At 35.4% G+C, this 13,862-nt stretch overlaps 2 protein-coding genes across 5 annotated transcripts in view; one reads left to right on the plus strand and one right to left on the minus strand.

Annotated features, from left to right (window-relative positions):
• LOC123719014 (WD repeat-containing protein 7-like) overlaps window positions 1-13,862 on the minus strand; it is a 135,169-nt gene that overhangs the window by 32,518 nt on the left and 88,789 nt on the right. The gene's annotated exons all lie outside the window — the stretch shown is intronic.
• On the plus strand, window positions 8,767-12,493 carry LOC123719016 (pupal cuticle protein PCP52-like). Its single transcript, XM_045676112.1, has 3 exons — window positions 8,767-8,809; window positions 11,534-11,671; window positions 11,903-12,493. The coding sequence occupies exons 1-3, from the start codon at window positions 8,798-8,800 to the stop codon at window positions 12,473-12,475; spliced, it is 723 nt and encodes a 240-aa protein (XP_045532068.1). The 5' UTR covers window positions 8,767-8,797; the 3' UTR covers window positions 12,476-12,493.

Below are 13,862 nucleotides of genomic sequence, written 5' to 3' on the forward strand. Positions count from 1 at the left end.
ACGCATTTAATTTGAATTTATTTAAAGAAAAAAATAAACTGTTATGAAGGAAGACAACATAACACCTATAGACCCAATCAAGCATTGCCTGATCGCCTACTTGCCTATTTATAACTTAATTTAGAGAAAATAGGTTTTTACATTTGTAACACTATTTAACACAAAAAAAGTTCTTATCTTTGTTTCTTACCACTTCTTATTCGACCATGTACAGTTGTTTTAAAGAAAAACTAATTAAAGATTGATAGAAGGCAGTTCACGCGTATTAATTTGCATGATAATAAATATACACACTGTCAGGCAATTAACTGAAATTTAAAGAATAAGTCCGCCTACAGTCTGCAACTAGCAAATTTTCATTGTATATTAATTGAACTGAATAATTCATCAGGCGTTATAAAATTTAAGTTGTGCTTTGAGTTTAAACGCTAGTTTATATGGCGTATTACGATATATACCGTGTGTATCCAACACACAAATAATAATTGTATTATGACCTAATTTTAGAAGATTTTAGAAACAATGTCAGACGTATTGGTGACTAGCTGTTTTCTGCGGTTGCACCCGCGTAGATTTGGTAAAACGATGTTCTATTGTCTAAAGCTTTCGGTAAATAGACTTAGAATGGAATATTGTCATGATATTGATATCTTCTATGAAACTGTAGTACGCTTCTCTAATGTCTATAGTTTCCGCAGCATATAGGAATCTTTATTGATCTTCACACCTTAACACTATCATAATTTAGACAATACTCATGAGGGATTTAGAATTCTAATCAAATCAATCCAGTTTTGGTGCCTATTTAATGAAGACTATAAAACTATAACAAAATGTTATTGGTTATTCAACAAATTAATTTCAAGAATCCGCCAAAACCCTGTCTTAACAAGATGGCGGCGCACCAGTTGACGTACAGCTTTTTACGTGTCAATTGTCATTCTCAAATGATATAATTCGATCTAAATCTTCTACGGAATTAAACTGAAAGACAGTATTAGGATTTGACAGGCGTAGATATTTATGTTAATACGACCAATGTATGACCGTTTTGTGTCATGTGATAAATAAAAATGTTTTATTAATATATAGCCGTGTTTTGAAATACTCAATGACACGTTATATACTATAAAATAGTTTTATATAGTTACGGGTAAATTACATGAACGCATTTGCTGTTTCCCTTTAATATCCCCCTTAAATAAATCGCTTGTTAGCGATAATTTCCAACGAAGAGTTGCTTTGCTCTTAGGATCTGACAGGCGAAAACATTTACAATCTATGTTTACATATAATTGCGAAGAATCCCTGAAACTCGCTAACAGAGCATTTCTACATAAGCGCTAACTTCCACCTAACACCACCGGGAGTCAATACCTCAGTTCGCGAGTTCGCAAAAGAAAATGTCTAGTAAAGCGGGCCGTGGAAAACTTCCATCCATGAAGATGAGGTCGGTATTACAATGTTCTCGCTACAACCTTTTACGTCTGGTCCTATGTATCTGTTTCATAATAGACACGTAGGTGGTCAGCCTTCTAAGGGTCCAAGGTTTCCTCACGATGTCTTCCTTCGTGCGTATTCAGGTATGACGATGTTCTCGCTACAACCTTTTAAGTCTGGGTGCTATGTATCTGTTTCACGAGGCAAGTAGGTGATCAGCCTTTGCCTGATTGAGTCTAATACCTGTGTTGTTATTACGATGTTCTCCCTACAACCTTTTAGGTCTGGGACTCTTATATATGTTCCTTGATACCTTCTGTGCCTCTCGCATAGCTTTTCACACTTTGTCTCAGGGCTGTGTCATGAAAGCCACCACTGGATCGTATAAAGCTTTAGACGGTCCAGTTGAAATCCTGATTGCTTTAGCCTATTATTGAAGTAGAAAATATCATCTTGTTTCTTAATAATTTCTTCATACATACTTACTAAACTCAAAGTAATTTTAAATTTAACTATTGTATTATTTTAACAGCTAAAAATTCAATTTTGTTCGGTCACGAGCGCATGGTACTTTAATAATAATAATAATTTATTTGCAAGAATATGGTACAAAAATGTTAAGGCGTGCGAATTTGTCTCAAAAGGAATTTTACATAGAATTTACATACATTATAGTTATTATTTGTAGTGATAAACTGAAAAATATTATTAACTTGAAAGAAAACACTTTTTAACCGGATTGAAGCTATATATTATTATAAACCTATAATTATTTTACATAATTTTAAATTTTTCTGACGTTTGCGTTCGGTGTCACGGTGACTTAATGTAAAATAATTATAAGTTTATAATAATACATAGCTTCAATACGGTTAAAAAGTGTTTTCTTTCAATGTGTAAAAGCTATGTTAACAAAAGATAATACTATATTATTAAGTTATTAAATTAAAATTCATTATAATGTTTCTTACAAAAGTATTAAATTGAGTCAATTTTTAAAAACTTTTCCTAGTTTTTTTCCTGTTTTTGATAAATTATTATAAACCTTGATTGCCGTAAAGGTGATTTTCCTATACAATTCCAGATTAATTTTAGGCCCAGCCAATTTCTTCTCGTGTCTACATCGACAGTGGCCCATTCCCTTTGATTTAAAAATATTTGTTTTTCTAATGAGGACATTTCTAAAATATTGTCATCTGATTACTGGTGGGTCACGTGGAAACCTAAACTGGCTGAAATATTCGTCGTAGCGATTCAGTTCAGTTGTAGGTTGTAGGTCACCTTTAATGTAATAAAATAACTTGTACAATTTACTTAAAACTCGATAAACTTGATTTAGAGTAATTGCGATAATAAAAGGTCGTTGAACAACCTTGCTATTAAAGATTTATAAATTTAAATATGCAAAGTACTTTGTATATGAATTCAAACTCAAAGTACTTTGTAAATTAATTTAGACTTAAAAGAACCTCCTTCCCACATATAAGGCTGCTCCATTTTCAAAGATTGTTGTTGTAAACATCGTAATACCAGCACATCCAATCAATGGCTGATCACCTACTTGTCTCGTGAAACCGATACATAGGACCCAGAACTAAAAGTTTATAGCGAGAACATCGTAACATCGGCATTAGACTCGATCAAAAGTGAAGAAATATCTTAAATTCCAACATTTAGGTGGACTGGAACTGCCTTCTGAATTGATTTATATGCCTGTCTAGAGGGTTGTTTACTAATTAAATTCTTTTAATACCTACGTAAACTAGTTATTAAATGTCAAATATTTGTTACATTCCAATACTAAAGTCGCCACGGAAAGGTGTTCCAATCACATGCACTTACAGCTTATTATTTAAATACACATCGGACTGTAGGCGGCCTATTTCATTAAAAATATAGATATATAAATATAGCGTTATTTTACAATTTACGAGCCCCAATGCACAATAGTTTATCTAGTATGGAATGTAGTGCAAAGCGTATATATTAAGTAAATATTGGTAAAATAATTGAAGTAAACCACAATTTGAAGAACATTCTAAAGTTAACATTACTGAAATTCTTTCATGACTTTACATAACATAATTTTTTTTAAAGAATATTCTAAAAATCATAACGCAAAAGTATTCTCTACCCTTGTCACTCACGCCTAATAGTTCGTCTACCACTTAGTTTTCTCGCCTTTGCTCTCAATGACAGCTTTAATGCGAAGAGGCATGGTTGAAAGCAATGCTGCACACTCGTCAGGCGTAATTGATTCCCTGACAGCCAAGAGTTTGGCTACAAGTCGCTTTGCGATCTTACGGAGAACTTTTTTCATTTTCCACCATAGGGTTTGAATCGTCGACAAGTCCTGGCTGTTATATGGCCATTCGATTGTAGGGATGCTTTTCGCCAGTAGCCACGTCTTTCTTGTCCTTTCTGGCAGGCTGTCCAGCAGTATGGCAGGACGCACCATCCTGTTGAAAAATTAAGGAATCTTGACGCTTAAGTGACGGATTAGAGGGCAGTAAATTCTCTTCCAAGAGGTTTTGAAACCTTGCAGCATTGACAAAACCATCCACAAACTGCATACCACCAACACCTTGTGCAGACATGCAGCCCCATATGATAAGAGACGTCGGAAACTTCACATTGCGTTTGAGACAATCAATATGAAATGCCTCATTTTGTTCCGAATCACTTTTTCCTTTCATCGCCAACTGTCACTTCAAATTAAGACCCGTCCAATTGAAATGATCACAAGCAAACTTCAACCTCTTTTTCTTTTGTACAGCAGTGAATCGTGTCCTTCCATTGCACCGTGAGTTCTCTAGCTCGAGCAGCTACTACACTTGTGATGCGTGGTTTCTTTCAAACAAGAAGTCGTTCTATTCTTTTAATAGTGCTGAATGATAGATTGGACTGTAGACCTGGGGAGTATCAAGTCTTTAGATATTTGATAACTTGATTTGCGAGCAACGACTCACAAACTATTCGCTTTCAAAGCGAGAGAGCTTTCTTCACACGGGTTTGCCACGACCCATTGTATTTGAAAACTGAAATTTTCAGAATTTATACTGTCTGACTTGACAAATGACACAGAATTACTTTTAACCGATAGACGAACTATTTTGCTTAAAACTTCTTCGAAATTAAAACAGAATATGTATAAATTAAAAAAGGTAATATAGTTCATTGGTTCAGAGTTAAAAAAAATGGCATAAGTAACGCGAAATGTGATAGTAGAACAGCTTAATATTTTATATAGATATACAAAAATAATGAAGTTAGAAAAAATCTCAGAGATAATTTAATCGGGGCTCGTATAAGTCAGTGACGCTACAGCCCTGGGTTGTATTTATCTGTTTAACGACGCAAGTAGGGATAAGTCTTATGACGTAACTTTGTCTAAATTTACTACCACACGGGTTCAGTCAAAACTGCCTTATAACATCGGGAGGTATAGTCGGGCGTTGCTTCGAACGTATTATCTACGACCAAATTTACCACTGAATGATCAAAAAATTAATTTGAGGAGAACTCTGATGCAGCGGTGGCACTGCCTTTTTGGGATTATTTTTCTGAGATATTTGCAATTACAAGTTTTGGCTCGGGGAAACTGAGTTCGCTTAAGTTTTAATCATGAGCTGTTGTCAAAATCTATCGGATATAACGGATACCAAAATGCATGTTTTAAGACCTCCTGCCGATCTGAACTGGTGAAGGCTTGATGACCAGTTTCACAAGTTCTTTTACCCTTAGCAGGCATCAGTCTCACACAAACAAGCATTTCCCCTTAATAGGAGATTTAGTTTATTTATTTATAATAATAAATAACTGTAATTTGTTTATGTTTGAAATTAGTGTGGGAAAAATAATGATTAAAGTTATTGTCTTTCAAGATGTATTAATCGACAGTTACATAGGCACTAAAACCATCGACTGCTGCAAGCTTTGCTCTGCGGTTTTAAGGCCTAAAACTTTCGTTAAACAGACCTTTAAAATGCAGAAATTTTTAGACATAGATATTGATTCTATAAAACTGTAAAACATTGCTCTATTGTCTATACCATATAGGAGTATTTATTGGTCTTTTCACACCTTAACACTATCGTAACTTATAGCATATATTCATCAGGGATGGTTCTAGTGAGTAGATGTCAAATCAGTTCAGTTTTGGAGCCTGTTTAATTCAAACAATTAAATCTTTTCTCTTAATAATGTTGGTATACACTAATTAGTGCGCCTTTTTGATAAGATATTTCAGTGAATATCCTAATAACTATTGCCTGACCAGGACCTGAATATTGAACATACGTTTTATTTGACACCACAATAATCCAGTTCGGTCCACGGATGGAGACGCTATCGACATCTATGTCATCTTTCATTTTTCCAAAATCACGCAAATCAGCTCACTCGTTTATAACACGTTATGTGTCCATTTATCACGTGCACTTATACAAAGACATACGTTCCGCATTGTTACTGTTTTGAACTATAAGACTGTCAATTTTATAAACATGCGTTTATAATAGGGCCTTTGTATTCCACCACCTCTGTAATCCGTCATGCCTATCGCTATTAATGATTGTTAATTGGATTACATTAGGTCCTACACATGGCACTCACAGAATACTGTACTGTTCACTAACTAGCTACTGTACAGGGTACTTTAAAAGGTATAAAATATAATTGGAATAACGCTCCAGACCGACCAGACCTAGCAAACAGGTTAACAACGAAGATTTACTATACATATAGTCTTGTCAAAAGTGCCGCTGGAAAACTATTGACAATAGAGCAGTATTCTACAGTTTTATAGAAGACATCAATATCTACAAAGACCAGGACCTGATGGACATCAGCTATAGAATATTACCATAGAGTTATGAGCAGGGAAGCCATGTAGCCTAAGGTGTGGAGACCAATAAAGCTTCCTATATGCTTCTGAAACTATTTACAATAAGTATTATACAGTGTTATAGAAGTAATCAATACCTACAAAGACCAGCATCTGATGGACATAGGCCATAGAATATTATCAAAAAGTTATGAGTAGGAAAGTTTTCTAACCAAGGCGTGAAGACCAATAAAGACTCCCATATGCTGCGGAAACAATTGACAATAGAGCAGTGTAATACAGTTTTATAGAAGACATAAATATCTGCACATGTCTAACAATTTCTGCATTTAAAAGTCTATTTACCGATTCAGCTTTAGGCTAACATCGTGCTGTCGAAATAATGCATACAAAATAATTATAAAATTAAAATAAATTTAGTAATATTTTAAACTTAATCCACTATGTACACAGCCTTAAGACATTTTCGAAAAGCAATACCCAGTTAAAACCTCTGACATTTACTTGTAATAAATGTTTATCATGTCCGTACATATATTACGTATGTATGTTTATAAAAAACTTAAAAACGTCTAAAACGAGACGAAATAAACTCATCGAAGAACAATAATTTAGATAAACTGTATATATGTTTAATACTAGCTATTAAAATCATCGTAATGAGGTATTGGCGGTATAGAAACAAATGTCTGGTCACCTACTTGCCTATTAATCATGAAACAGATACATCTGAAGCCTAGATCTAGGCTAAGTAAGGAAGTTTATTTTAATTCTCTTCTTTGCAAGAAGTCAGTACAATATGGCGGCCTTATAGCTTTCAAGCAATCTTTTAATTATTTCCAAACCAGTTTGACTTAGGCTCCAAAGAGTGTACCGATTCGTCAGAAGCGTCGAAGCGTCACTCGTCTGTTGGCATTATCGTCGGGCATTTAACATAAGGTGATCCTCATGCCCCTGGCCCCTGTTCAATATAAATAAAAAATGATTCTCAAAATATGTTGCTAGTAACTCCACCACCAATTACAGTTACCAGCTCCAGCAACATTTATCCATTTCTTGGACTATGAGGAAGGTTTTAATGGAGAGGAAAATTGGCATAGTAAAGTTTATTCCGGAAAAGCATCTGTTCTGCGTTAAGTCCTGGCTAAGTAAGCCAGCCTACCTTCTTCCAGGTGCATGGGCACTTCGCAGGATTCACGGAGTGATCTCACTGCCCTGAGGATTTCTGCTCATTGGGAATCCACACGTATGTTGGTATATAAAGCTATGTCAATGTCATATTAAGGCGAAACAAAGCTCGCGGAAAGATATACAATTGTTTAGATGTATAAAACAAAACAAAACAATTAAAACATATATAAATACCAGTTAGTACAAAAGTTAAGGATACGATTTATATATTAAATTACTAATTTATTCCAAATATATAGATATTATTTCAAATGTAATAAAAAGGATGAACGACCTATATATATATATATATATATATATATATATATATATATATATATATATATATACACATATATAGCGATTTAATTTCGAGTATTTGTCTATAATTTTAATAATCTAACCTTTGTTCACTGCGCCCTGTAACTTCCAATAGCGATAGCAATTGCGATCACGACGTTTTTATGCAAGTTCTACGAGGTGGGATGATGAAATAAAACTGGTTGCAGCCAAGGTTTGATCCAGATTGGGGCGAGAGAACAGTATGGAAGATTCTGGAGGAGCCCTTGGTTGGGATCGTAGACTGACATACGTTTGATTGCTTGTGTGTAAACAAAGGCACTTGACCCAAATAAAGGCTTTTTTTATAAAACATGGTAATTTGTTGACCAAGAGCACCATGAGTATGGCCAAGATTTCCAAACTTAGGGCTATCGTACAAAAAAAACCCCGGAAATCATATGTGGGACAAAACAAGAATATCATGGCAAAATATTAGTCGAAGAGAAATTTAATAAATTCCAAATCGTTTTCTGCAATACCACAGTTTGGAACCAACTAGATGCTACCACATAAAGGGGCGTGGCTGTGTGCTGTACGTGAATGCATTTATATAAACATAGATCGACAGCTGATGATTAATGCTGGTATTACGATGTTGCGCTACCTTTTACGTGTGGGCCTTAGATATCTGTTTCCGAATAGTTCTCCTTCATCAGCGATTGTTAATCAACGACTGTTAGACACAAAAAAGTCAAAGTTCAAGCATAATTGTCCCAAGCTAAAACCTCAATATGGACCTCAAATTTATAGAGCTTTGTGTCTGATCCGATGCGGTATTCTCAAGATGTTTCCTTTCCATACAAGGTAGTAAATTGTTCAAAGTAAAAACAATAATTTCGACAAAATGAAAAGTAAACCCACACTGCAGAGCACGTCAATTTAAGCACCAAAATGGCGACAAGCCGAACGACTTCCTGCATTCCTGTATCACATCTCAATATCCATATAAAAGCCACCAGGCGTCTGATGAGACAGTCAGTAGCCATCAAGTGATACAAAATGCGAGTTCTGGTCAGTACTTCAATTTTATTATTAACTTTTATTATATTTATTGGTATATTTATTAAATAAATAAACCAGAGGCACTACAACATTTTTAGTTCAGGGCCTCAGATTTATGTATCTGTTTCAATTGTCAATGTAATAGGCAAGTAGGTGACTCCTGTCACACACAACAAATTAAACAACTAAACTGATTGAATAAAGATTATAGTTTAGAGGTGTTACAAAAAAAAAATTATTAAAGTTCACCAGAACATACACAATAGTATATCTGACAATCTTTTCTAAAATACATAACATAAATGTTGTAAAAAATTAAAAACAGCGGATATATGCAATTAAGAATTCTTTTTTAAATTGATTTAAAAAATTCTGGGAAAGTTACGTGTACTAGCGGCCTTTTAGTGTACCTTAAAATATATTCTTAAAACTTCCCCGTGTGATTCATGTTATCATTCTAGATATTGATAAAAACCGCTATAAATTCTGTTCAGCTTTTGAATTTATATATAATAGACACTACCACTTGTAGGCACTGCCAAGCTTTACGACTTTTCTCTCTCTCATATATCTCTCGTTAAGGCAGGGTTCGTAAGAAGTCTGTTAGGTTAGGATTATATAGCATAAATCACTAATGATTGCATTGGCTTTCTATTGCCAAAAGAATCTTCAAAATCGCTTCAACAGCGCTCTACAAGCCCACAAACTTTGCTTACAATATTGGTATAGGCAAATTTCGGCAAATACCGGCTTCAGCGACTAATCCCCGAGGTCGTAGTATCCCGGCAGTGCATCAATGGACTTTTGAAGCGCATTTAACACTCGCTCGAACGAAAACATCGCGTGGAAACTGGCTCGCCTTAGACCCCACGTCGTGTGAAGTCACCTACTTGCCTATTAGATTGACAATTGGAACAGATACATAAATCTAAGGCCCAGAAGTAAACATGTTGTAGCACTGGTTTATGCTTGCCATTTTGTCTTTTTTTGTGTTGGAATATATCGAAGCGTTAACCCAGTTGCCCTATCATTTAATTATTATTTGTTTGTCATCTTTGTTATGTGTAAAAACCTGATTTAAAAGAAATATTACCGGTTTTATATGCACTTGCCCAGCGAACTTCGTTTCCCTTAAAATTATTACTACGTCTACGTTTTTAGTATACATCAACTTACGAATTTTGCTATGCTACCCCAAAGTTGATCCCTGATCCGGATTTAAGGTGTTTCCCAATTGTTCTTATAAAAACCTTCCTCAGAGTTCAGAGAACTTCTCGAAATGGCCTTCGAATTTGCGATTAGCAACATATTTTACGATGTTTTTTTTATATAAATAAATTTTAATTTGCAAACAAGATATTAGATTATTATTATATCATTCTGTTAATGAGCGTTAATTGTATAATTAAAAACTAAAAGTAATGTACGCTCTCGCGCTTCTGCTAGCAATTGCGACCATTTTTAACGTGCTTTGCACACACAGACATACATTCTTCAACAGAACCTTATTATTATTAGAAAAGGAATCACGAATTTATCACTAACCTTACTAAAAATACAATATTAAATTGGATAAATCTATGTATAAAAAATTGTCGTGTCACAGTTTTCGTTGCCATACTCCTCCGAAACGGCTTGACCGATTTTGATGAAAATTTTTGTGCTTATCCGGTATCTATGAGAATCGGCCAACATCTATTTTTCATCCCCCTAAATGTTAGGGGTAGTCCACCCCTAAATTTTTATTTTTTATTTTTTAGACAAAATTTTTAATTTCTATTTTTTTATGATCAACTCCTATTTTTAATTATAGTAGAAAATAAATAATATACATGGCAAGACGACGTTTACCGGGTCAGTAGTATAATATAAAATTGGTTAAGTTTTTAACAAATAAATATCCACGAAGCAATATTGACATTCAATATTCTATTACCGTTGAAATATCGCCGAACATCAAATAGTGAGGTTTTTAATTAATATGTGATCTGTGGAAATTTATAACATGATTAAACCCTTTCCAATATTTATTCAAAATGAGCGTTGATTATGTCTCTTTTCATCACATCGTAAAAACTATATGACTAAAAGAGACAAGAGTCTTGTAGACTTTCTTAGAGTATAATTGATTTATTAAACCTTTTTGAATCACTCTATTGATACAAAAATATCAAATGCAATAGTTTTAAGCGATGTAAAAATAAAAGGTAATGAATTTGACGAGTTTAGTCATATGGAAATGCTTTAAAAATATCGTAAAAACGGTAAAAAATACAAACAAATATTTTTATTCGTATTTTTAGACGTGAATTACATTTTATTCAATGTGTATATGTGTGTATCTCACACACTTTGATTACTTATTCGGAAGCATCACCAGTTTCACAACTGGAGTTTTTGTCTCATGTGCCACCACTAAGTGGAACCAGCCCACTGAATTATTAACCAATTCCACTTCGGGTCCTTCAACGAGGAAGTGTGGGCGGTATCACTTAACATCGGGTGAGGCTCCTGCCGGTTTGCACCCTGTTCTATTAAAAAAGCTTAACTGGATTTTATAATATATATTTTGTAGATAGTGGCATCTTCTAGTGGAATAGTCTAGAACCACCGCCGATTGGACCCAAGTACGAACACGAAGGTCAGACTCGGAGTCCAAGCTCACAAAAGCCATAAATGTTAATCTAGGGAATACAATGGTACCCAAAACTATCACATATATTGTTTATCCAGGTTCTCTCTGCTTTATTCGCCTGCGCAGCAGCAGCGCCATCTCACCTAACCCTACCAATTGTGGGGCCTGTCGTCGCATTTGCTGCACCACTCACAGTTCCAGCTGGAGATGTACAAGCAGCCGTCATCAATGCTCAGGTAAAATATCTCCAGATTTTTTTAATGAACCAGGCAGTGGTAAGCCATAAAAGGCTGCGGATTCCCATTTCTTGCCTTTGAGGAGGGAGTGTGCTTTTCTGCAATACTTGAACAGAGAACTCCGAAGAGCTACACTGGGAGCCACAAGTCCGCAATAGAAAATATCGAGAGAAGTGTAAAATCTCCATCATAGAATACCTCACACACATCTGCATTTTAATTACATTCCAGGTCAGACTAACAGACGAAGCCCGCGCTATGGCCGACCAAGCTCGCGAGCTTCAAGAACAAGTAATTGAAAACCGCAACGAAGGAGTCATTGAAGCCAACGATCTAGCAAAGGAAAAGAGCGAAGAACTATTCTGGTCCGCTGAAGAGAAGAAATGGCAAGCTTTAGAAGCCACCCAAACCGCTGAAGCTGCTTTGGATGGAACTTTATCCAGTAACGCTGAAAACATTGCCAAATCTGCCATTGAGGGCAACGTAGCCAATGTCGCTGAAGTTGTGGCAGCTCCTGTCGAAGTGGCCGCAAAGGAAGAAGTCGCTGAAGCAAAATCGGAAATCAAACCTGAAGAAACAGAAGTTAAGGTAGAAGCCAAGGCCGCTGAAGTAGCAGAAAGTCCTAAGAAAGAGACTGCTAAAGACGCTGTCCAGCCAGTCGTTCACCCAATTCCAGTTGGTCTAGCACCAATCAGTTACCAAGCTATTAACCCAGTAGGGTATGCGCAAATAGGTCTAAGGGCTCTTCCTTTCCCCATCCCAGTGAGCCCCTACTACAATCCAGTTTTCAACACTCTCTATTAAATAAACAATTTTTAGGTTTGTCTTGTTTTATTGTTAGCCAACTAAATTAAGTTGACATGAACTTCAAAAGTTAATAGGCAATTCAACGCAACCCCTGAATCTAAGAAGGAACTAGAAAGCTCTTTTCGTCCAAACTTCATTTGGACAAAGGCACTCCTCCAATACCGATTCCAAAGGCTTGGAAGTTTGATGTATCCTTGGATTTAAAACTAGACTCGACACTCGGCCAGCCTTTTAAAAATTGTTACGCTTTTTGAAGGACCCTAAGTCGAATGGGTATGGAAATACCTGTCGCCCATGGACATCAATATCAGTAGACTCTCGCGTGTGCGTTGCCAGACTTTTTAAGAATTGGTACGATCTTTATTTCGTATTCAAGAACATCTTCCTCTGCCAATTCCAAAACGTTTCTCTCGGCAATATGGCGGTGTACCGTTCCCTATCATCGACGTCAAAAATCTCAAGGTCTTTAAGTAGCATTTAAATTCCAGACGCAATATGCATGCCGAATACAGCCATAATAAATTAGACAGGCTGGTTATCTACCCGATCTAAGAGCAGTGTGTGAAGAGCAGCAGTGAATCTGAAGAGGAGAAATCTGACCTAAAACGGTTCTGGTGGTAGCGCTAATGATATGTTTTTTATATCTACCCGCTCACTGTCAAAAATTAAAAAAAACGGCTTATGACACCTTACACACAGAGGACATGCTCCTCCATCATCTACCTCCAAATACACTCATTCACATGCACATTAACTAACGCGTGTTTTAAACAGTTAAATTGCAAAAATAAAAGTTATGGAATTAACTATGAAGTTTGTTTGGTTTTGTTTGGAAACCCTGACAAAAAAATTCTTTACATAAAAGGGTGCCCAAATCTTATGGATTATTATATTAATGAACATATTTTTTTTCAACAGGGTCAAGGGAAAATTCTAACCAGTCCAGTTTTGGATATTCAATACAAATAAATATTTCCTCTATAAAATATTAGTGACTGAAACCTTAACAAACTGTTATTTTTATTTCAACATTCAAAATTTCAAACGCCATAATGGTATCTAAACAAGAAGGCGTAGCACCAGTTGACGCACAGATGTTTTTACGTGTTAATTGTCATTATTTTTCGTTTAAAAACGGTCTCTGACGAATTAAATTCCAAGACAGTATTAGGAATAGAGAGACGAAGACATATATACGAGAATTTGACTAATCTGTGATCGTTTTGTATCACGTGATGTTTAAAACTTTATTTTTGATACGATCCAGTTCCAGATCCAGTTCTTAGTATCCAGGGGACCATTTATAATAGCTAAATGCTAACATTTTAGACTTCATTAATATATAGCTGTGCTCCTCGGTTCCACGCAAGTGCACGGTGTTCTA

The sequence above is a fragment of the Pieris brassicae genome, chromosome Z (assembly GCF_905147105.1).
Source record: "Pieris brassicae chromosome Z, ilPieBrab1.1, whole genome shotgun sequence".
Lineage (NCBI taxonomy): Eukaryota > Metazoa > Arthropoda > Insecta > Lepidoptera > Pieridae > Pieris > Pieris brassicae.

Excerpts from the sequence above, each read along its gene's own strand:
- LOC123719016 (XM_045676112.1), top strand. Across the intron at positions 11,672-11,902 it reads CAGCCGTCATCAATGCTCAG|GTCAGACTAACAGACGAAGC; the intron begins GTAAAATATCTC and ends ATTACATTCCAG.